This window comes from Eublepharis macularius, chromosome 5 (assembly GCF_028583425.1).
Source record: "Eublepharis macularius isolate TG4126 chromosome 5, MPM_Emac_v1.0, whole genome shotgun sequence".
In the NCBI taxonomy this organism is placed as follows: domain Eukaryota; kingdom Metazoa; phylum Chordata; class Lepidosauria; order Squamata; family Eublepharidae; genus Eublepharis; species Eublepharis macularius.
In genome coordinates, this window is record NC_072794.1 from 12,555,550 (window position 1) to 12,577,772 (window position 22,223).

Sequence of the window (22,223 nt, forward strand, 5' to 3'; positions counted from 1 at the left end):
GATCATTCTTTATGCATTCAAGAAAGTTAGTGATGGGGAGGGGGGGCATAGCTCAGTGACAGAGTGTATGCTTTACCTGCAGGAAGGTCTCAGCTACCATTTCTTGCAATGTCAGGACTCTCCCTAAGACCTTAGAGATGTGCTGCTCCTGAAGTATACAGCACTGGGCTTAAATGGACCAAAGTTCTGACTTGGTATGAAGTAACTTCATATAGAAAAGAGATAATTGAAAAGGGACCAATGACGGCAGTTCTTTGTAGGGAAGGGTATTCCCCCCCCCCTGCACACTTGGATTTCTTGATTTGGCAGCTTTGCAAGCCCAACCAGGGTTAAAAGAAGCTTCCTGCTCCACGCACAGTACACACAAGACTCCGTGGCAGCTGAATTGTCTTGTTTGTTTTGCGAGGGTCTGCTGCCAATTGATTACAGAAAGATAGTGGGTGTGCCCCTACAACCTATACCTGTGTATAGCTATTTGCCAGCTGAGCCACTACACTTGGAAGAATGTAAACATTCCCTATTTGCTTTTGGGTTTATGAAGATCATGCCTGGCTATGTAACTGCATATTCATTCTACAGCTAAAAATAAAATTTGAAACATAAAAGTTATTCTTACTCTGCAATTCAACCATCTTTATTTTGCCCCTGTTTTGGTCATTTCTAGAAGAAAAAGACTGCCTGTTTAAAGGGTATGTAAGCTGCTGTTAGCTGGTGGTTAGGAAACTGAGAGCAGCCAAGATGATCAAGGCATTGGAACACCTTTCATATGACTCTTCAGAAAAAAGATGACTAAGGAGGGACAGGGTAGAGGCTTATAAAAGTATGCTTGGGGTGGAGAAAGTGGACAGAGGGACCTTTTTTCTCCCTCCCTCTCCCGTAATACTAGAATTTGGTAGCACCCAATGAAATTGATGAACAGTTGGTTCAGGACAGATGAAAGGAAATACTTCTTTACTGAACAAGTAATTAAATTACGGAATTTGCTGCCTGTGTATGCAGTGATGATAGCCATTAAACATACATGTCTTTATAAAGGGATTAGAAAGAGTCATGGAGGATTGGTCCATTAATGGCTATTAGCCATCGTGACTAAAGGGAGACTCCATACTGCAAACCTCTGAATATGGAGTCTCCCTTTAGTCACGATGGCTAATAGCTAGGAGGCAACATCAGGGGAAGGGTCTTGGTCCCTGTGCCTTATTTGTTGCCCCCTCAGGGCAAACAGTGGTTGTATGAGACAGAATGCTGGACTAGATGGGCCACTTATGTGATCTAGCAAGGGATGTCTTTTGCTCTTTAATTAGGAAGTCCACTGTTTGATTCTTGTTTCTGGTACAAGCTTACTTGATGATCCCAGGTAAACTATGCTCCGTCACTGCAATATTTGCCAGAAGAGTAAGGAGGATTACAATTAATTACAGAATTGTGAAGTGGTAGTAATATCATACAACAGAAATTCACTAGATTTCCTTAGGCCAGCCATTCACACTTTCAGCTTCATTCTCTGCCTTCCTGTCTGCAACCCAATCCGATCCAAGCCACACAGTCGCATCCAACCCTCAGCTACTCCATAGATCGTCCCCCTCCAGGCCTTTCTGTCCTATAGCGCGTCGAGGGAGATCTGCAGAGTCTCGCAGTGAAGTTTTTACAGGGTAGTTCACCATTGCTTTCCCCAACCCAACACGCTTAGCTGTATGACAGCCACGAATGGTAAGTCATACGTTGCCACCCCCTTGGCACTTTGAGCCGGTGTGGGATAAGGGGGCCTGTCTGCAACAGAGGAATAATAATACTAGCCTGCCTTGCAGGACAGTTATGAAAACTGTAACAAGTTAATGTGTGTGAAATGGTTTGAACGCTGAAAGTATTAAGAGACGATATTATTATATAGTTTTCTTCCTGGTTATCCGTGGGGGTGTTTGCTTTCTGCAAGCAATTCATACTTGAGGAATGAGTTGTGCTTTGGTACAAGGTTTCCTGCTGGTGTGTGTGTGTTGGGTTTTCTAAAAGCCCCTCTCTTTTTTTAGAGTTTCATCCCCATGTGAATGTCAACCATAACACAACGGTGCAGAAACCATTGCAATTTCATAATCATGAAGAGTGCTTTTCCTGGAAAGCTGTTGGGGGTAGGTAACTGAGGCTGTTGTAAGGATAAAGAGGGTCAGGGACTTCTTGGAAGGAAAGCACTATAAAAATATAATTCAAAAGCTGCAATAAAATACCATCAAGTATGCTGTGATCTGATGCAGAATACCACCAAGTATCCAGTGACAGGGAACCTTCATGTTCTCTCATGTGAGCACCCAGAGACATCTGTTTGGCTGCTTGCTGTTAATGGATCTTGGTTTGCCACACCAAGATTTGTTGCCTTTCAGTTGGACATTTGGAATCTTAACTCAGCAGAGAACAGACATGCCTTGAAAGTCGATTGACTGGAGTCTCTTGTTTGATTTTGGAGCGGGAAGCATGCCATTTTTACCTAGATTTAGGAGCCATGTTGGCAGAGTGAGCTTCAGCTAATTAATAAAATACTTTGGCTCAGAACCTCTCTATCCTTGCTTCTACAAAATGGTATTAATTTTTCTTCCCAGCCAAAAAAAAGCTGTATTAATAATGTAAAAGCTTTTGGAACATTTCTAAGCCTGCTTATAACTGTAAGGTAGTTTATCGTGGCTGCCGGTGATACGCATCTGCGTGACTTGCTTAAAGTTATTTTCTAATTTTGATTCACTGCCTTTGGCATGTCATGTAGCTGCAGATATCCTGTGTGCAGAGGCACAACTCTTGAGTACTTGTGTGGCAGAGGCCTCTTGGAACCTGTGGAAGTGGGGAAAGGGAATGAGTTAGGGATGGAAAGAGTACTGATGGGTAACAGTTGTCACTCTGTCCAAAGGAAGGCTGGATTGTCCTGACACCAATTTTCTACCAGAATCTTCTCCAAGAAGCTAGTGAGGAAGCATTACAATCTTCCTGGAAAGGCTGCCCCCAAAAGGAATGGGAGGGAGACAGCTCCAGCAAGAAGGTGCTGGGTTAGGATTGTATCTTAATTAGGGATGTGCGATTCAGGTTTCCGATTCGACCTGAATCGGACCCAATCCGTAAAGATTGGGGATATCCGAATTCAGAAATCCCAAATCAAAGCTTTCCGAAGCATTGCAAGCAGCGGCAGGGCCCTTTAAACATCAACCCACCCCCAGCCCCACTTACCTTGCAGTTGGCGGTAGCGGTGGCTCTGGCCCTTCCTGCCACCCTGTGGGGCTGTGGAGCGGAGGCAGAGAAAGCTGTTCCTGCCCCTCAAATGGCCGCCATGGTGGCCATTTGAGGGGCAAAAAGGGCCGGAAGAGGTGGTTCCAGCCCTCCCTGCCACCCTGTGGGGCTGCGGAAAAGCATTGGAGGCAGAGCTGGCTCCAGGCCTTTGCAGCCGACTTCGCACTGCCGCTGCAGCGGCGGTGGCATGACAGTAGCCCGCCGCCCAGCTGATCACCCTCCCTGACAGCCAGGTGAGGGGGGGTGGAGGGGTTGCCCCAGGGGGTGGGAGGGGGGTGGGGGAGTTGCTCCCTCTCACTTAGGTATGCTCCAAATATTTACGGAGCATACCGAAGCAAGTAAAATACCATAATTCTGAAGCAGCTTGCCGCTTCGGAATTATGGTATTTCCGAATTTTTTTCCCGAAGTGGGAAACCCAAATCTTTTTGGGCTGCACACCCCTAATCCTAATTTGATGGTATCATGTTTGGCCTCGGTAAGGACCATGGGGAGCTAGCTGACTGCAGGATGTCATTATTTTGCTACACTGTTCAGTTTGGCTTTGCCAGTTTCTCAGATTAGAAATCTCTTGATCAGATCCTTTTTTTCTTTTGACTGGATCTTGTTTTATATGTAATACAATGTAATGTGTTTTGGAATGGTGGACCTTCTGGCATCCGTTCATTATACTCCCTCCTCCCCACTTCTCTGTGTAATCTGCCAACTGAATGGTTAGTCTGTAGCTGCAGAACAGAAGAGGAGACAACAGAATACCTTTTAGATTAAATCTTGTTTTGGATGGGCCTATCCGTATATAATACCTCCTCCATCTCTCGCATATATAAATCAGCCTGATGGATTTACATTCTAATGCATCTGATGAAGTGAGCTTTGACTCATGAAAACTTATGCTGCAATAAATGATACTATCCTTTAAAGTTCTACTGATTTCCTGGTTTTAGTTTGCCAGCTCAACATGTCTGACTAAAGTGGGATTACAAAAGGCTTCTGAAGCAGTAAGTCTTTTAGGAGCACAATACTGTTTGTAATTGGGCCTGTGATAGACTGACATGACCACCGCTCTGGAATTTCCCCCAGTAGAGATGCTAATTGCCATATTATTGTCTGGACTATCATTGTGTGGTTTGGAAGAAAAGATAAACTGTCAGCTGGACTTTTTGCTCAGTTTCAAGTCTATATCCTCATCCCAAACTGCCACTGCCTGTGCAGATGAAAAGGCAGTTAATTTCAGAGCACTGCACCAAGTGTCTTCATAACTTGTTCTGTGCTGGTGTCTTAACTAGCCTTCAATATCTTCTTTTGCTCTGTGCTTTCAAAAACTCCTGTAAGATCATTTTGCTTTTCCTGAAGTAGCTGCAATCTCCATTCCTGCTTTCAGTAGAAGAAATCTTTTGTGCTAGTGAAGGACTTCACTCTGCTGAGCTCTAAAGACATTGTCAGGTAGCTGTTAGGGGGCAGCCTTAGGATGGCACGAAAGGAAGGCGAGGCAAGGAAAACACCACTGGCAGGTCAGAGCATACAAAATGTTAATAGTCAGAGGCAGTTTAACTCTGAATACCAGAGAACAACAGGAGTGTCTGCTTGTAAGCATTATAACCTTGTTGTGAAATAATGCCACCTATGTTTCTCCTGTGACATTGCAACCTCTCATAGGAATTTGCTTATGAGCATAATTTATACATGTGTTGTCTTAATTTCCCCTTCTCAACCACAGACTTGATTCAATATGGACCAGTTCCTTAATATAGAGGAAAACTTTCTTTTTCTGGTAGAACTTCACTTCTGTTGTGCATCCCCAGAAACATTGATTGGTCTTCTGTTGTTCCCAAAAGCCCTTTCTTTCCCTCACTCATTGGATTCAGCTTTCCCAGTTCTGTAGATAACAAAACTTAGGATTTTTCATCTGTTGCTTCCCTTTCCCCATATGAATCTGCCTGTCAATTGAGAAAATCTTCAAAGGCGGTTATCTGAAGTAAGATGGGCAGCTGCAAGGGACGAGGTCACCTTGGTGGCGATATCTGCTGCCCTGGTTTGGCGTGTCTTGCCCACATCTGTTTACCTGGCACAGTCTTCAGATTTTTGGGGTAATAATTTTGAGACAAATATGTCCCCCTCTTTCCCTAGCATTTAGCTGTGTGGTTTCCCCCACTTCCCCAGCCTCCTGTTGTGCCTTTTATTGTTGACATTGGTCATTAGTATTAAGGCTGTATTGCATCCTTGCTTCTTCCTGCTATGACTGGTCCTTCTGCTGCACTGTGATGCTTATACGCTTTGCCACTTCTTGGATATTTTATAGACTTGCTCTTAATATATCTTGCTTATGTATCTTGTGTAAAACTCTCACTCATTGTTTTATTTTTTTTAAGCTGTTGGTTATTTTATCTTACCACACTCTGCCATGTAAATCAAACTTGGTTGTGAGGCGTTCATAAACATAAATAAACTCAAAATTCTATTGCTACCAGTGGCATCAGAAGGCTCCCACAGAGCATCATGACTATGCTTGGACCCTTAAGAGGAAGGTGGGTTACAAAATGTAGTAATAAAAGGTAATGTAATTAGCACATATTGCTGAGAACCCTTCTTTCGGTCTGAAATCAGGAGTTTGTGATATGCTGATGTAATGGCTTCATGGACTCCAGGCATCACGATACGGAAACCAATTCTTGAAACTTCTAGAGCTGCAAAGAGGCAGGAAAATCCCTCCCCTTCATAAAGAGACAGCATGCATGCCCAAAGGGGACCAGTCACACCTTTCCTGCTCCATCCCTTTTTGTCCGCTGCATGGTAGACATCTCTGGGACCTACTTCCTTGAAGTCTGTTTTCCCTTTGTGGAGGTACTGCATGTGGATACAGTGTTCTAGGAGGTTCTTGCCTCTGCCCCTCTCTCCTTTCTTGTTTAGCTAGGTTAGATCCAGCCCACTTATTCACGAAGTCTCACCCAGTTCCCTTCCTTATTACAGCCCCCATCCTCCATGGATCATAGAACCCTTGATCCCAAGCATAGCCTTTTTTTTGGTGGTCAAATGGGACCCCTCCTTTTCTTGCAAGAGATTGTGTTGGATCCAACCAGTTTTTCTATTATGAAGAAGGAAGGTTTCTTAAATTTTTTACATGTAGTATTCTAATTAAAATAATTTCCACACAAAGCTTTACATCTGTTTGACTATAACCTTTAAACCACACTTAATATTTCTCCCCATCAAGTACTTCAGTTCAAGTATTTGTTGGGACATAAAATTAAAAAGAGGTACTTTTAGAATGTTGCTGATGAAACACGTCAATATAAACATGCTAATTGAAGTTGCGCTTGATTTAGGGCATTGAAAGAAATGTTCTGATTCAAAATTTTGCTGAAAACCCACATCACAGAACTATTAGCAAAGAGAAGGCAAGCAAAGCCTTTCTACGCTTTATGCTGGTTTTCTGTTTTACAGGGAGGTTTTCTTAATACAAAGGAAGTTTCAGAACTGGAATCCACCACCTGTAATCTCAAGTGCAGCAGTCTGCTTTGCCATCTTGCTCTCCTGTGTAAATGAACCAAGACTTAGTGACTAGTTGTAGCAAGAGTACGTCTATGCCCTTAACTCTGAACTGAAGGAGTCAGAAGAATGAATTCATACACACAGAGAAATGATTCTATTGAAGGGCTGAGTACATCCAACTGCCTACTTCATTTTCCTCCTTCTGGGTGCCTTTTGTGTACTTCACTGAGCAATTATAATTTTTCGGATTCCTGTTCTCTTCTGCAGATGTATCTTAACCCCGATCATTATGCTACTTTTATAGTAATAGTGGAAATGAAGATATTACAATGCTATGAAGCGTTCACAGCATTATTCTGTATATTACCTTCTAATCCTGACAACAGCCCTGTGAAGTAGATCAGTAATATCGCCATGTCTCTGATGGAGAAAAAGAGAGTGGCTTGCCTTAACATCACCTGCTTTTCACAGCTGTGGCAAGATTTGAATCATGGGCTTCCTGCTTCACAATGCTGTCCCTCGGTCACTACGTTAGCTCAGTTATATCTTTTTCATGAAGTAAACATTTGTTATGCATCTGCCTTCTGTACTAGTGTTCATAGCTGTGGGGCCACCCTATATGTAAATATGAGGCATATCTGGCCTTTCCATAAACCTCGTTTGTTGATTTAAAGCTATAAAATCAATTGGCCTAACAGCATAAATCACTCTGTAGTGTAGTGGTTAAGCCCGCAGGATTCTAATCTGGAGAGCCGGGTTTGATTCCCCGCTCCTCCACTTGAAGCCAGCTGGGTGACCTTGGGCTAGTCACAGCTCTCTCAGAGCTCTCTCAGCCCCACCCACTTCACAGGGTGTTTTGTTGTGGGAATAATAATGATGTACTTTGTAAACCACTCTGAGTGGGCATTAAGTTGTCCTGAAGGGCGGTATATAAATCGAATGTTGTTGTTGTTGTTGTTACATAAATTGGCGCGCCATACAAATATAATTCTTTATGAGGTTCTGGGAGGCAGGTGTTAGGAAAGTAATTTTTCTGTCTGAGACCCTGGCAAGCCAGTGCCAGCCAGAATGGGCTAAGTGGCCCAAGGGCATGCCTTAAGACAGTTTCTTGTGTTCACGTAATAAATTAAGCCACCACTTGTGTTGTCCTCAACACCTGATATTTCTGCTGCCAGGGCTTGTGAAGTGTGAATGCATGCACATTATCCAGGCATGTGCACATAATTCACTGCAGTTAGTAGGGGAGGTTCAATGAGGCTGGTGGAGGAAGCACTACCGTCTGTGGTAGCTTCTCTCCCTGGGACTTCCTTCCATTTGCTTGCCTGAGCAACTATCTGCCTGTCTCTCTGATGCTCTTTCCTTTTTCAGCTGGTTTTTGGTATTCTGAGCTGATCTTTCTTTCTTGTATGTATTTTCTTGCATGTGGCCTCAAATCGGTTTGGGAAGGGGGAGATGCTTGTTATGTGTACCTCTGAGCATTTTTAGAGTGCCATTCACTCACTACTGGATAGTGACTGCCCACTTTCCCTGAAAGCTTAGGACTTCCTTCACTGTTTCTAGTGGATATGTTGGTGGGAGGCGGACGACTTAGAAAAGCTCTGCCTATCCTTATAGTTAATACAGTGGCAGCAGGCTTCTCCCATTGCATGGGGCATGTTTGACAGATGCTACTTTTCTACCTGATGTGTGGGGGGGATTTGGAGGGGAAGGTCACATGAATCTTAGATCTGGTGGTTAGTGCACCTGAATAGGCACTGAAGAATTGGATCTGGGGGGGGGGGCTGTCTGCCTGCCTTTGCATTGCACTGTCCCCAGAAATTAGCTTCTGGCAACCAATCAGCTGCTGGGGGGAGGTGTACTGTAAAGTCTCCAGGGTTTTTCAGTCACCAGAAGCAAAAATGCTTAGCAAAAATCCCACAACTTTAGAGACAGCGTGGGTGGCAAGCAGCCCATCGAATTTTAATCTTTACACCCAAGTTGCTATGGGGATTATTCAATGGTTTGAGAGAGAGTTGGGCTGCATTTTGCAAAAATGAAAAGGCCAACGCTGGAATAACTTGAAAGAAAGCTCTCTTCCTTCACCCAGCCTTTCTTTTTTGTTTAGAGTAGGGTCTTGTTTAAAAACTTACTGTTTGGGGGGCTTTGAAAGACCCTGAAGCAGGTTAGAGGAATTTTAAAACATTGCATCCTGAGGAGGTGTTTTTAAGATCACCTCCCAGCTTCATAGCCCCATAGTGCCTTCTTTACTGAGTCAGTGATCCGTTTGCTTGAGGAGAATTGTGCACATGGATAAGAGAGAGCTGTAGTATACACGCACATTTCAGTATCTTGGCAACCACAACTGTGTCTGGTCCAAGGACCCAACATCCAGGTCCACAGCCCTTGCTTGTTGCCAGCGCTAATTCCAGCTGGCCATTGTTTAAGTAGCTGGCAGAGTAACAAAAAGGCAAGAAAGCTATGTGTGCCCCGCCCCCACCATGACTACATCATTGATTCAAGGTAGAATCTCTGTAGGGGGCAGAATCATAGCTCCTAGTGATGGATACAGTTTGGTTGGTTGGGTAATTGTTGTGAAACGTTAACCTGATATATATTATTAATAGAACAAGTTTTCCCAGAAGAAGGTGACTTGTTGTCAAAAGAAGGTGGAGTGATAGCATACTGTGGTGGTTGTCAATGAGAAAGTCACCGCTTTGAATCTCGACTCTACTGCAAACTGTCTCGGTGACCATGGACATGCCACTCTCAGCCCTCCTATTTGCAATGTGGGGGTAGTAGTGGCCTACCTTACAAGATTCATTGAACCCTAGAGTTGGAAGAGGTCCTACAGACTATCTAGTCCAACCCCGTGCTCTCAATGCAGGAACAGCCTAAAGCATCCCCGATTAGTATTCGTCCAGCCACTCCTTGAAGACTGCCAATGAGGAGGAACCTACCTTATCCCTAGGCAGCTGATTCCACTGCTGAATTACTCTTAATGTGAAGTTTTTCCTAATGACCAGTCAGTGCCTTCCCTCCTGTAGTTTAAATCCATTGTTCTGAGTCCTATCCTCTATTGTCAACTGCATCAGCTCCCTTCTCTAAGCGCTAGCCTTTTAAATACTTAAAGAGAGCAATCATGTCTCCCTTCAACCTCCTCTTCTCCAAACTGAACATTCTCAGGTCCTTCAGTCTTTCCTCGTAAGGCTTGGTCTCCTGGTTGCTCTCCTCTGCAACTGTTCCAGTTTGTCCACATCCTTTTTTAAATGAGGCCTCCAGAACTTCACACAATACTCCAGGTGGGGCCTGACCAATGCTGTCTATAATGGGACAATGAAATTCTGTGATTTGGATGTTATGCCTTGGTTGATGATACACCCCAAGATTGCAGTTGCCTTTTTTGCTGGAGCATCACACTGACTGCTCATATTTAGCTTCCCATCCACCTGTATTCCAAGATCTTGTTCATACATACTGCTACCCAGAAGTTTATCTCTCATCCAGTATGCATGCTTTGCATTTTTGTTACCCAGGTGGAGAACCTGGTACTTATCCATGTTAAATGGCATCTTATTCAAATCTGCCCACTTTTCCAGTGTGTTCAGATCTTATTGAATTCTATCTCTATCTTCAAGGGTGTTTGCTACTCCTCCAAGTTTGGTGTCATCTGCAAATTTAATGAGTAATCTCTATACACCCTCATCCAGATCATTTATGAAAATATTGAAAAATACTAGGCCCAGGACCGAGCCCTGTGGCATACCACTGGAAACCTCCCTCTAATCAGACATGATGCCATTGACAACTACTCTTTGGGTGCAGTTATCCAGCCCATTCCCTATCCATCTAACTGTCCTGGAGTCCAGTCCGTAGTCCTCCAGACTACATCAGAACATCATGAGGAACCTTGTTATTAAATGCTTTACTGAAATCCATATAAACTACATTTATAGCACTCCTGTGATCCAGTAAGCCTGTCACTTGATCATAGGAGATAAGGTTGGTCTGGCAGGACCTGTTGGGGACAAATCCACACTGACTTTCCCGTATCACCATGTTGTCTGTCAGATGCTTGCAAATTGACGCCTTTAATATCTGTTCCAGTATCTCCCATGGGACAGAGGTCAGGCTGACCGGCCTGTAGTTCCCAGGATCATCTTTTTTCTCTTCCTGGAAGATTGGAATGACATCTGCCTCTTACAGTCTTCCAGCACATCATCTGTCCTCCAAGAGGCCTGGAAGATGATCGACAAAGGGTCTGCAAGCTCTTTCAAAAGTTCTTTAAACACACTTAGGTGCACTCCATCTGGCCTAGGGGACTTGTACACATCCAGTGCAGCAAGATGTTTCTCCACAAGCAAGATGTTTTTGTGTATACACAACATTGAATACTAAATTATTAGATAAACAGTAAATGTGAACTTTGCTTATGCGTAACTATAGTATACCTTATTTGGGAATAATGCATAACCCCAGAGTCCATCTTTTCAGTAATACAGAGGGTTGCACCTTTACAATTGTGTCCTCCTTAGGACATAGTTACTGATAAACCTGTGCCCTGTGTTCCCAGTGAACAGTCAATTTACCTTAACCAGTTTGTTCTCTGTGGATGAAAGAACTTGCCAGTGCAATGTATTACCCCAGATGTGACTAGGTTTTTCTTATGTAATAACAACTTATCCCCAAGCCCATATTAACATCCGGGGTAAATCATTACCCCAGTGCATTTCTTGTTTAGAAGCCTTGGCCAGAGATGCTTGATGTAGCTGGATTTGGGCTAGGGTTCATTCAGAGTTTATTCACCACCTGTTCAGATTTTCTTAGTAGCAAGTGGATGGCCCATTTACAACATCCAGTGTAATAATATACATGGGTCTACTGATAGCCTACCAGAATGAAGACTGGCTTAAAACAGCTTTAATATGAAGAACAACAGAAACATGTTATGCAGCTGTATCTAACAGTGCAACCCTAAGCAGAGTTGCAACCTTCTAAGTCCTTTGAAGTCAATAGGCTTAAAGAGGTGTAACTCTGCTTAGGACTCCACCTGTAAATCTTGTTCTGGAGCAACCTAAGGTCACATGATCTTAGGGCAAGACCACAAATTATTAGTTCCTTAAGATACTCTAAATAATAAATTCTTTTTACTACATCTTCCCCTTTATTAAACAGCAACAAAATAAAATATATAAAATACAAACAAATCATGCATATTTAAATCACAGAACAAAGATATCTATAAAAATTATCTTTATCATTTAATGCAATAAACAGTACTTGGTTCATCATATGTTAACTTATCTCTGTTCTGGAAGTCTGGTCTTTGTAGTCAAACACCTCAAGATGATCCATCATGGCTATTTATTGATGTCTCTTGTTGATAGGCACATTCCTCTTGGCTTATCAGTCAATTAACTGAAACTGGAACCCTTCTGAGACCTCCGGTGAACATCCTGGGGTAGCTCTTTGATGTCTCTATCATTATGAGACAGTAAGTTTTCATTGGCACTCTGGATTACGTAAAACCTCAGATTTGATTATTCCACAGCTGTCCCTTTGTGACCCGACTTCTCATACAAATGTGTTCCCCTGACTTAAGTTTTTGGAAGGCTCTCCTGTCAAAACATTGTGTTTGTTTCAGCCTCTGATTTCTCTTCCTCCTCCTGGGACATCCATTTTTAGACTCCAGTAAACCATCCTTTTAGCTCTAATGCACCTTCCATTTAAAAGCGTGTAGGGCACCAACTATTCTCTAAGGGTTGGCTCCTGTAAGTCATCAATTACTTGAATAAATTACCATTGCTATCCAAAGATTTCTTAATCAGATTGTTGGCACCCTGGACAAATCTTTCTGTGAGTTCATTTGACTGAGGAAATTTTAGGTTAGATATGGTGTGGTGAAAATCCTCGTTTGGTAAACTGCCTGAATTCTGTACAGAAAAATCATGGTGCATTGTCACGGAAGATTTCCTTTGGAGTACCATGTCATATAAATATACCTTTCAAGCCGGTGGTTGCTGATTTGCTGCTGGTGGTATTTGTTTTTCTGTTCAAGAAGTCTCTGCAGAGGCACTGCTGTTGCATCCCTAATTTGCCCACATTTTCCAAGGTAATCCGCTCTCCCCTAACCCTGTTAAATGTCATTCTTGGACTGATCGTGGCATCAAGTCTGTAGGCAGCATTTTTATCTGGTTTCATTCATTCAGTACAAATGATGTCTCCTGAAACTGTCTTCCGAAACTGTCAGTTCTATAACACCAAAAATATATTTCTCCCAGTTCAGTTTTAGGTTGGCAGCTCTTGTAGCATTCAAGACTTCCCAAAGTGATTGATTGTGCTGTTCTTTAATACAACAATGAGCACGGCATTTGTGTAGTTGGCTCTTCTAATGCAGCTTTCTAGGGATGAGAGATTTGTTTCCGTGTAACCGGCAATTTTGATTTTTGTTGTTCAGCCTTTCCAACATTTTTTTATAATGCTGTTGAGAAAATGTTGACTTGAGCACTCATGTCCAATTTATATGGAATAACTGCCTCATTCACCTGCACAGGTTTTGCTAGGGATAAATCTCCCTCCCTCAAACATTATCTATAATGTCACAGGCAATTCTAACCCTTATCAGAGATTCTTTCAAGTTACCAAACCCACATTTTTCTGAGCCTTCTTTAACATACTGATAGTTTCATCTACTTTTTGCATGTATGTAAAAATGTGTTTCTCGTAAAAGTTTCATTCTTCTTAGACACCCTTTTGTTCCAGTTCTAGCAAGGAAATGACTTTCAGCTTAATCTAGTGTATTCTGTTTTCCACTTCTGACACCATATGTGATTTCTGGGTTAACAGACATAGTGAGAATGAGGGATAGTTTTAAACAGTTTTAATACAAGCAGTAACTGAAACATACAGCAGTCTCTAAGCCTTGCCCTAGAACAATCGATGGCCATGTGATTTTAGGGCATTCCCACAAATTAGCTGTTCCTTAACACTGCAAAATAGGGAATGTCACTGAATTGTAAATGCTATCACTTCATCCAGGATAGCTTGGACAAGCCATTTTTTTCTCTCCATGTTGGGTCACTTCACCCCTGCCTCAGCCGGACACTTTGCAAATATATAATAAGCATTTTTGCCCCCGTGATGAAAACAGAAACTTGAGCCCTGTGGGATCTATTACAGTTCCACAAGGCTTGCAAGACAGAGATGTTCCATTGGGCCTGTGGTTGAGGCCTGACGATGTCCTCTCTGGTGGTTAGTGCCCCCACCATGCAGCCCTGAGTTTGACTGGCTGCATCTTCTGCTGTCTGCATTTTATGGTTTAATCACAGCCTCTGGTATATAAACTGGTGCTTTATTTATGTAGTCTTTGATTGGTTTTTATTTACTTAATATGTAATTTTAAATTTTTGTATTTATCTGCCTGTTGTGAGCTGCCCTGAGCCTGTGTGCGGGGAGGGCAGGATATAAATCTAATGATGAACATAAACAGTCAGCATCTGCACAGTAGAAGAAACACTGTGGGTGAACACTTCAATAGGGAGCATTTCCTTTTCTCTTTTACTTCTCCTGCCCTCACTAAGTCCAGGGATGAGCAGGTTTCAAGTTGGGTGTTTTCTTTACTAGTTTGATGTTAGGCAGGAGTGTAATTATTATGATGTTTGAATAAGGGCAGGTAGAGTAACATGGATTCAAATCTCTACTCTGCCAAGAAAGCTCACTCGGTTCGCTCTCTGAAACTAACCTTCCTTGTGGGGTTGTTGCATTGAGGATACAATGGTGCGGAGAACTACGTGCTGCTGCCCTGACCTCTTGGGAGGAAGGGTGAGAGAAAATACATTACATAACACACCTGCTATTTGAAGCAAGTAGGGAAACGGTGCTCCTATTCTCTCTATATTTATCCAGCAGTGATCAAGGTTGTATTTAGTTTTCTGCATCCTGGGCAGCAAGGAGGCAGACATTTAACTGCTGAGGAAGCTGTCGCACTGCTAACCTGCAAAGATGATAATTGTCTAGTGATGGCAACTCGTCTGTATGGCTGTCAAGATGACGAGTTTTTTCTGGAAAAGAGCAGTTCTCCGGAAAAGAGGAGACCATTTTTTGAAGGACAGCAATCTAGCTCCCATGTAGCTGTGTTGGCGCCAATGACGCAGTCATCATCATTGCAGAATAGCAAAAGGCAGTGTCCAGGGACATGCTTGACCAACACATCCATTTGGGGGTCTGATGGGAAGGTCACTTTGGTTTCCCATGTGCCTAGGTGGCCTATAGCAGCACTCTTTTTGTCTGCCATGAGCTGGGTAGAGAGCATTATAGCCAGATATCCTCCTTGATTACAGCAAAAGCTGTAACTTCGGATAATTCTGACTGCTTAATTGATGTGGCAGTCTGATGGCGTAAAAAACAAAGAGGTGCCCAGTGACCCCAGTGGTCAATGTTTTTGATGTTAGTTTCTGGTGGGTAGCCATGTTGGTCTGCAGTAGATGAGCAAGGTTCAAGTCTAGTAGTACCTTAAAGACCAACAAAGAGTTAACAGGGTATGAACTTTTGAGAGTCCAGCTCCCCTGAGGTCAGAGCCAACGCATTGCTGCTCTTCCCATTTATTAGTTTGATTAGGCCATAGTCTTTCCAAAGCGCAAGTTTCCTACAAAGAGAGGGGGCTTGTTCTTGGCAGAGTCAGAGGAGCAGCTTTCAGTTGAACAGATTAAATGAAGAATGCTCAGTTCCCATCATCTCAACAAGTCTGTAAAATCTGCCTTGATTTCCCTAAACTAGCAAACCTGGATCAGTAAAGACTGCTGCAAGTATGAGCAGATGTTGCATTTTTTGCCCAGGGTCAGCTGACCAGAAACCCAACAAATAGTGTGGAAATTGTTAGCAATTTACTTAGCCTGCACCACTCCACATCAATACTGCTTTTTAAAATAGGTACAAATGAAATTTCTCAGTTGTTGAAATGATCTGAAAAGTTAGGAAATGTTTAGGAAAAACTGCTACTTTTGAACTCCAGACTTAGCAAAACGTGTATTTTTCAGGATTGTGTTTGCTTAATGCTTTGTGTTCAACACAAATGCTACTACAACCAGTAATATTAATTTTAATAACTTAAAAAATAGTATTGCTTTAGCTTGTGGTTGAGCTTGTGAAGTGGAATGGTGTTACCCTGTGATAGTAACAATGTAATTTTACAGAGTTCCGAACAGCCCCATGACACAAACAATAATAACTGGTTTTCCAAAAAGTTGAATGATTTCAGGCCACAGTTCAAATTAGTCTTGTTCAGACTTTTGTTTAGAAGGGCGTGTATGACTTGCTTGATCACCATTTCCTTCATTACCTTCTGGATTGTAGATACCAATCTGTTTTATGCCAAGTCAGAACCTAAATCTGCTCAGCTGACAAACGATTACTCTGACTGGTTGGGGCCCTCCAGGGCCTTAGATGAAAAAAAAGTCTTTCCTAAAATCTGCTACTTGAGATCTTTTTTAACTGGAGATGCTATAGATTTAACTTGAGGTTTTCTACATGGCAAACATTTGATCTATGACTGATCGCTTTTGGCCTGTGCACACAGCTGGACAGATCTCCTAATTTAATCTTCGACATGCCTGATACTGTTTCTCCTCCTGGCAGAAATGGTACAACTTGATTCATTCTTTTTCTCCCACCTTCTCTTTCTTTCCTAGCTGCAGCTACAGAAAACACAGTATTTACAGCTGGGGCAGAGTCGTGGCCAGTACTATGGGGGGTCCCTACCCAATGTCAATCAGATTGGGAGCAGCGCTATGGAACTGCCCTTTCAGGTGAGGCTTGCCTGCTTTTTGCTACCCAAGAAGATTTTTGGTTTTTCTGACTTCTGTAAATGATTTAATTATGCAGCTCAAGTAAGGTGTATTTAATTTTTTTTGTGCATAATTGCACTTTAAAAAAGTGTCGCATCATTGCAGAGGGGCAAGAAGTCATCCATGGCACACACTGTTAATTGCAGGAAATTTCTGTATCCTCTAGGCTGGACTTCTTGTAAATGTCATTTATGTGGGGCTGCCCTTGAAAACAATCCAAAAAGTGCAGCTGTCCAAAATCCAGCTGCTTGCGTTTTGATAGGGAGCAATAATCTTTCTCATACAGTGCTACTGTTGAGATGGCTTTCTTTCTGTTTCTGGCTTCAATTCAGGACTTGTTTTTAAAGCCTTTCACAGCTAGGGACCCACATACTTGAAGGACTCTCCCCCCCTTATGAACCTATATGCCAACACTCCTTTGACTGTTCACTGTCTGCAAAGAGTGCCCTTCCTCAGAGAGGAGCACCTGACTACAACCTGCTCTCCTGCTGCCACTCTGATGGAGAAAACACCCTTTGAATTTTGGGTTGACTTTCTGTAGGGCTATAAAAATTACTGTTTCAAAAATTTGAATTGTAAGCAATAGGGGTGTGCAGTGTCATGGTTGATTTGGTTTTCCCGATTCAGTTTACCCGAATTGTTGGAAATCGCGATTCGGGTCACTTTGGGTATGATTAGGAAAGATTTGGCCGTTATTTTCGATGGGGAACATACTCCTGGGTTTCCGAGAGCCTGGGGGGTGGCATTTTCTTTCCTAATTACACCAAACTTGTGGGGAGCTTCTCCTAACTCTCCTCTAATGACCCCCCCCCAAGTTTCAGAACAATTGGGTACCCCCACCCTTTTCCACTCCATTATTCCCTATGGGGAAAAACAAGGAGGCTTTCATGGTGGCTTGGAGTGGCATTTTGCAGGCAAAATGCACCCAATTTTCGGGGGACCTGTTCTTGCCTCTCCTCCCACCCTCCTGAGTTTCAGGAAGATTGCTCTTTGGGGGGGGCGTTTTATGCCCCCCCAAAGGTGGTTTACATCCCACACTACATTTCTGCTGTGGGGAAAACTCCCACATGGCAGAAACACATGGATTGTGGCTGCCAGTGGCCACAGCCACAGTCCCACTCACAATCTACCCCCCAACAGCCCAACCAAAGCAAAATCCTCTATCACCCCCAGAGCTGACTGGCCAGCCACTCTCCATTCTTCCCTGTGATGAGAACTTTTAAAATTTTTCTTCCCAGGGGCACTTTTGCACAGGGTGAGTGCCACACAGCACAGGCATGCACCCCGATGCAAGCTCATCCCTGGGAAAGCAAAGCAGAAGCTAAGACACAGACCCCAAAATCCTCCATCACCCCCAGAGCTAGCTGGCCAGCCACTCTCCATTCTTCCCTACCTTAGCACCAGAGAATCACGCACACAACAAAAACAATTTTCAAAACTTTTATTTCTAAGTAATGGCATTAACCACCACAATCCACATCATCGCTATAAAATCACAACTTACAGTATTACAGCAGCCCCCACCATCACACCAGAGAATCACACACCCACACCCACAAAATAATGTTTTAAAATTTCATTTCTCAATAACAGGATTAACCATCACATTTCAAATCATATAAAATCACAGCTTACAGTCCTAGATTAAAACAACCCCCAACATTATACCAGAAAATCACACAAACACAACAAAAATCTTTAAAATTTTATTTCTTGGACTTCCTGCCCTCCGTCCCCACATAACAGCATTATTAACATTACGTTACAGTAGTACATCACATTACATCACATATTCAAATCACAGCATACAGTCCAGTTTGAATTAAAAAATAACACCACACCAGAGAATCAAACACCAAAAAAAAAAAAAAATCTTAAAAATGAGTTTCTTGGATTTATTTATTGGATTTTCATCACATCATCCATTCCACCCAAACCAAATTCAACCGGGGGACTCCCTTGCAACTTAGTCCAGCAGAACCATTGTCATTTCCTACAGCCAGGCTCTGAGTTCAGCCAGTGGGGAAACACCACAGAGCAGAACCAGACAGTACCAAGCCACAAGCACAACACTATGGCATTCGTGGACCACAGTTGCAAAGGATTCCCCCCCGCCCCATGCCAGCTTCAGGCTGAACACTGCCTATGAGGCAATGTTGGGATCTAGCCTCTGTCAGCAGCTGGCACCCACCCAGACCATTCCTATGAATATAACTTGAGCAGACCCTAACCTAACTCTCACTAAATCTTTTCCTACAAAAGCTTATTAAATGGAGAAAAGTACCCTAGGTTTCCTAACAATTTACTTTAGAGGGCAAAAGAATGACAAAGGCCTACAACTAGCCTACCTTATAAAAACGCTATTTAAAACTAAACAGTTCTTGGAAACCCAAAGTAATGCTGCCCAAACACTGCTATTACTAAACAACCACTAAACAACTGCTATAACCCACCACCCCCAGCCAACAAAACAACAACAGCAGTAAACAACAACTGTAACTGTAAAACACCAACACCAACTATTCTAAGAAATACCAACTCCAAAGTCCAAACACCAACTGTAAAATTTGCCAACGCTAGACTTAACTCCTTCCCCTCTAAAGTGCTTTCTGGTCGTTTCTCTGGACTCCCTTATTCTGAACAAGTTTGTGACTGTGGACAAGGAAAGTTAGAGACCTTGGATCATATAATATTTTTATGCCCTAAGTGGAGTAAGGAAAGAGAGAGATTTATTATTCCTATTATGTTAAAAGAACAGCTTCCCTTCCTTCCTTGGGCAATCTCAGTGTTATTGTCTGATAACTTTCCTGACAATCAAACCTCTGCTATAGTGGCTTCCTTTTTAGCCATGGTGATAAAGCAACAAGATTCTCATGAGTTTAGATAGTTTAAAGTGATAATGACGAGTTATGTCTGTGTGAATTGGGTATGTTCAAGTGTACAGTTCATATTTTGTTGGTGTTTGTATGGCTTATGGCTTCGGCTGGAAAAGCAATAAACATATTATATTAAATTTGCCAACCACCAACTGTAAAACTTGTCAACAAAGCCCCCAAATCAAGCAAAGAAAACAGAAAACCGGAACCCCCAAGCAAGCAGCGCCCCCTCTAGCCCACCAGTACCTCCCTCTCACACACATGCACGCACAGCAGAAACCTGTGGCAAAGAAGCAAAACACAAATTAAATTGAAATTAGAGAACTCAGTCCCACCCACTGAAGCTCAGCAAAGGAAACCAGAACCCCCAAGCAGGCAGCCCCTCCTCTAGCCCACCTAGCACACACAGCCTCCTCTCTGACAACTGGAAAATGAAAACTCAACAACAATTAACTTTAAAACAGTAACAGCAGCCCCCTCCCAGAAACTGGAAACTGAAACCCCAACAACAATAAACTGCAAAACAAGCCTTCAATTTAAATCCCCTGCTGCATCTCCTTTCAGAGAATCCATTGGCTGGAAAGAGGAAGCAACAGTGGGATTGGACACTCCTAACTCCCCCCTCCCTTCTCTGATCTCCCTCCCTCCACCCCCTTGTACTACTCACTCCTCCTCCCCCCTCCCATCCTGTGAAATTGGAGAGAATCTCTGCAAGCAGCACTTTTCTTGCTGTTTTCAAGTTTGCAAAAGAGCAAGAAAAGTGCTGCTTTCAAGCTTCCCACCAATTTTTACCAGATGGGAGGGGGAAGGAGGAGGTTGTAGTGAGTCACTCACTCCTCCTCCACCTCCCCTCTGCTAAGAAAGAGCAGGAAGCTTTTGCAAAACTTTGCTGGCTGTTTGCAAGTGCAAACAGGCAGCAGAGTGCTCCTGGTTGACCCGAAGCGACCCAAATCGCTTTGGGTTGCTCTGCTTCGGTATTTCTGAAACGGGGCCAGATTTGGGAATACCAAATTCCCAGATTTGAGAATACCAAATCTACCCGAAACGGGCCCGATTCGAGTATCTAACCCGAACCCGAATCCTGAAGCACACATCTCTAGTAAGCAATCAAACATTTATGAGAGGGCTAAATACAATTATTTATTTGGAGGCCAAATAAAATCAAACCAAAAGACAGTGTAGAAGAGAAAATTTTAGAGAGTATTTAAAGGACTTCTTTCTGCTTTGAATATTGAGCGCTTGGTAAATTTTCTGGTTATAATGAGATACAAGTTGTCAATTTGTCCTGTATTTACTTAGAATCACATAGCACTGGCTTATAGTGGAAAAGCTACCATCCCTTTCCCCAACACGCTTCACTCTTTTGAGGCAGCTGCTCTTTGCTTATTGAATCAGCGTTGCTTTCCCTTGTCCGGCTCCGAGCCTTACTTAGGAGAACTTCTTGCTCAGGATTAGGTGCCAGATGCTGGGGTGCAGCTTGCCCTCTTTTGTGGCCAGAGCATGGTGGGGGACCAGGCTGCTGGGACTGCTACATGTAACAGATGAAGGCTTCACTGGGTGTTTTGCTAGCACTATCTCCTCTTCATTGTTGTGTCTTCTGTGTAGTCCCACATAGGATTTGCAAATGCATGTTCTGGCTGAGGAAATTCTGAAGCTCCTAGAGGTGCGAGGCGCTTGCCTAGCCTTTTTGAGCACTGCCCCCCCCAGGGGCAGATATAAAAGGTGAGGCAAGCGGCTCCCTCCCTCAGTTCCTCTTTTGCTGCTGCTGAAGGACATCTCCTTTCTCCACTCCTTGGATCCATCATGTTGAATACGAGTTAGGGCCTTCAGTTCCGTGGCGTTGAAGGTCTCTTCAAGAAATGTTCCTGTTGTGGAACAAAAATGGCCCAGTCAGATGGGCATGACAAATGCCTCTTCTGTCTAGGAAAAGGACATAACGGAGACCCATGTATGCCAGTGCACTCGGAACTGAGCAAAATAAAGCAAAATCTTCATTGGTTCCTACTACGGTTCCAGAAGAAAGTACTGCCACGGAACCAGTGAACCCTTCCACACAGTCTGATGATGACCCCGATGTCGATTCAGATTTTGCATCAGAATCATCTCCACCAGAATTCCTTACTGTGAATTCTGCCATTTCTCCAAGTGGGGATCTCTGCTTGTACACTGAACAGTTAGTTCAAATGGCAGGATCCTTGGAGATTGAGGTGAACTGCTCTACTCTGACCTACTCGCATCCTGTCTTCAGGGAATGCTGGATATGACCAAAGATGCGTGGGCAAAACCAGCTTCGACTCTAGCGACATTAAAAAGTTGGATAATATGTATAAGACCAAACAGGAAGGGTCAGGCTTTCTCTTTACTCATCCCCCTCCCCAGCTAGTTCCATTATTACTGAGTCCCTCCAAGAGAAAGGACTCTAAAAAAGCATGGGCCATTTGGCTCCAATTGATAGGGAAGGCAGGAAGCTAGACATACTTGGTAGGAAGGTATATGCTTCCGCAACTTTGACCTTTAGAATTGGCAGTTATGAGGCCATCATGGCCCGCTACCTGGAATCTTCACTAATACGGGAATGGGCTATCCAACATTGAGTCAGTCTCTCTGAACGTCGGAAGGTGCCCCGCTCTATCCCTGACTACTGGGCCGTTTATTTATTATTCTACTCTGCTGTTCTCCCCAGTGAGGACTCAAAGCAGCTTACAAATGAGTAGATGGAACCAAACAAACACAAACACTTCAGATCTTGGGTGAGTTTTGACTCTACTGGCCCAG

General features: G+C 43.2%; 1 protein-coding gene across 2 annotated transcripts in view; it reads left to right on the plus strand.

Annotated features, from left to right (window-relative positions):
- CRTC1 (CREB regulated transcription coactivator 1) overlaps nucleotides 1-22,223 on the plus strand; it is a 78,214-nt gene that overhangs the window by 26,548 nt on the left and 29,443 nt on the right. For both annotated transcript variants that reach the window (XM_054981408.1, XM_054981409.1), the window contains exon 2: nucleotides 16,417-16,533. In XM_054981408.1, coding sequence (XP_054837383.1) covers nucleotides 16,417-16,533 — 117 coding nt within the window. The remainder of the gene's footprint in view (nucleotides 1-16,416; nucleotides 16,534-22,223) is intronic.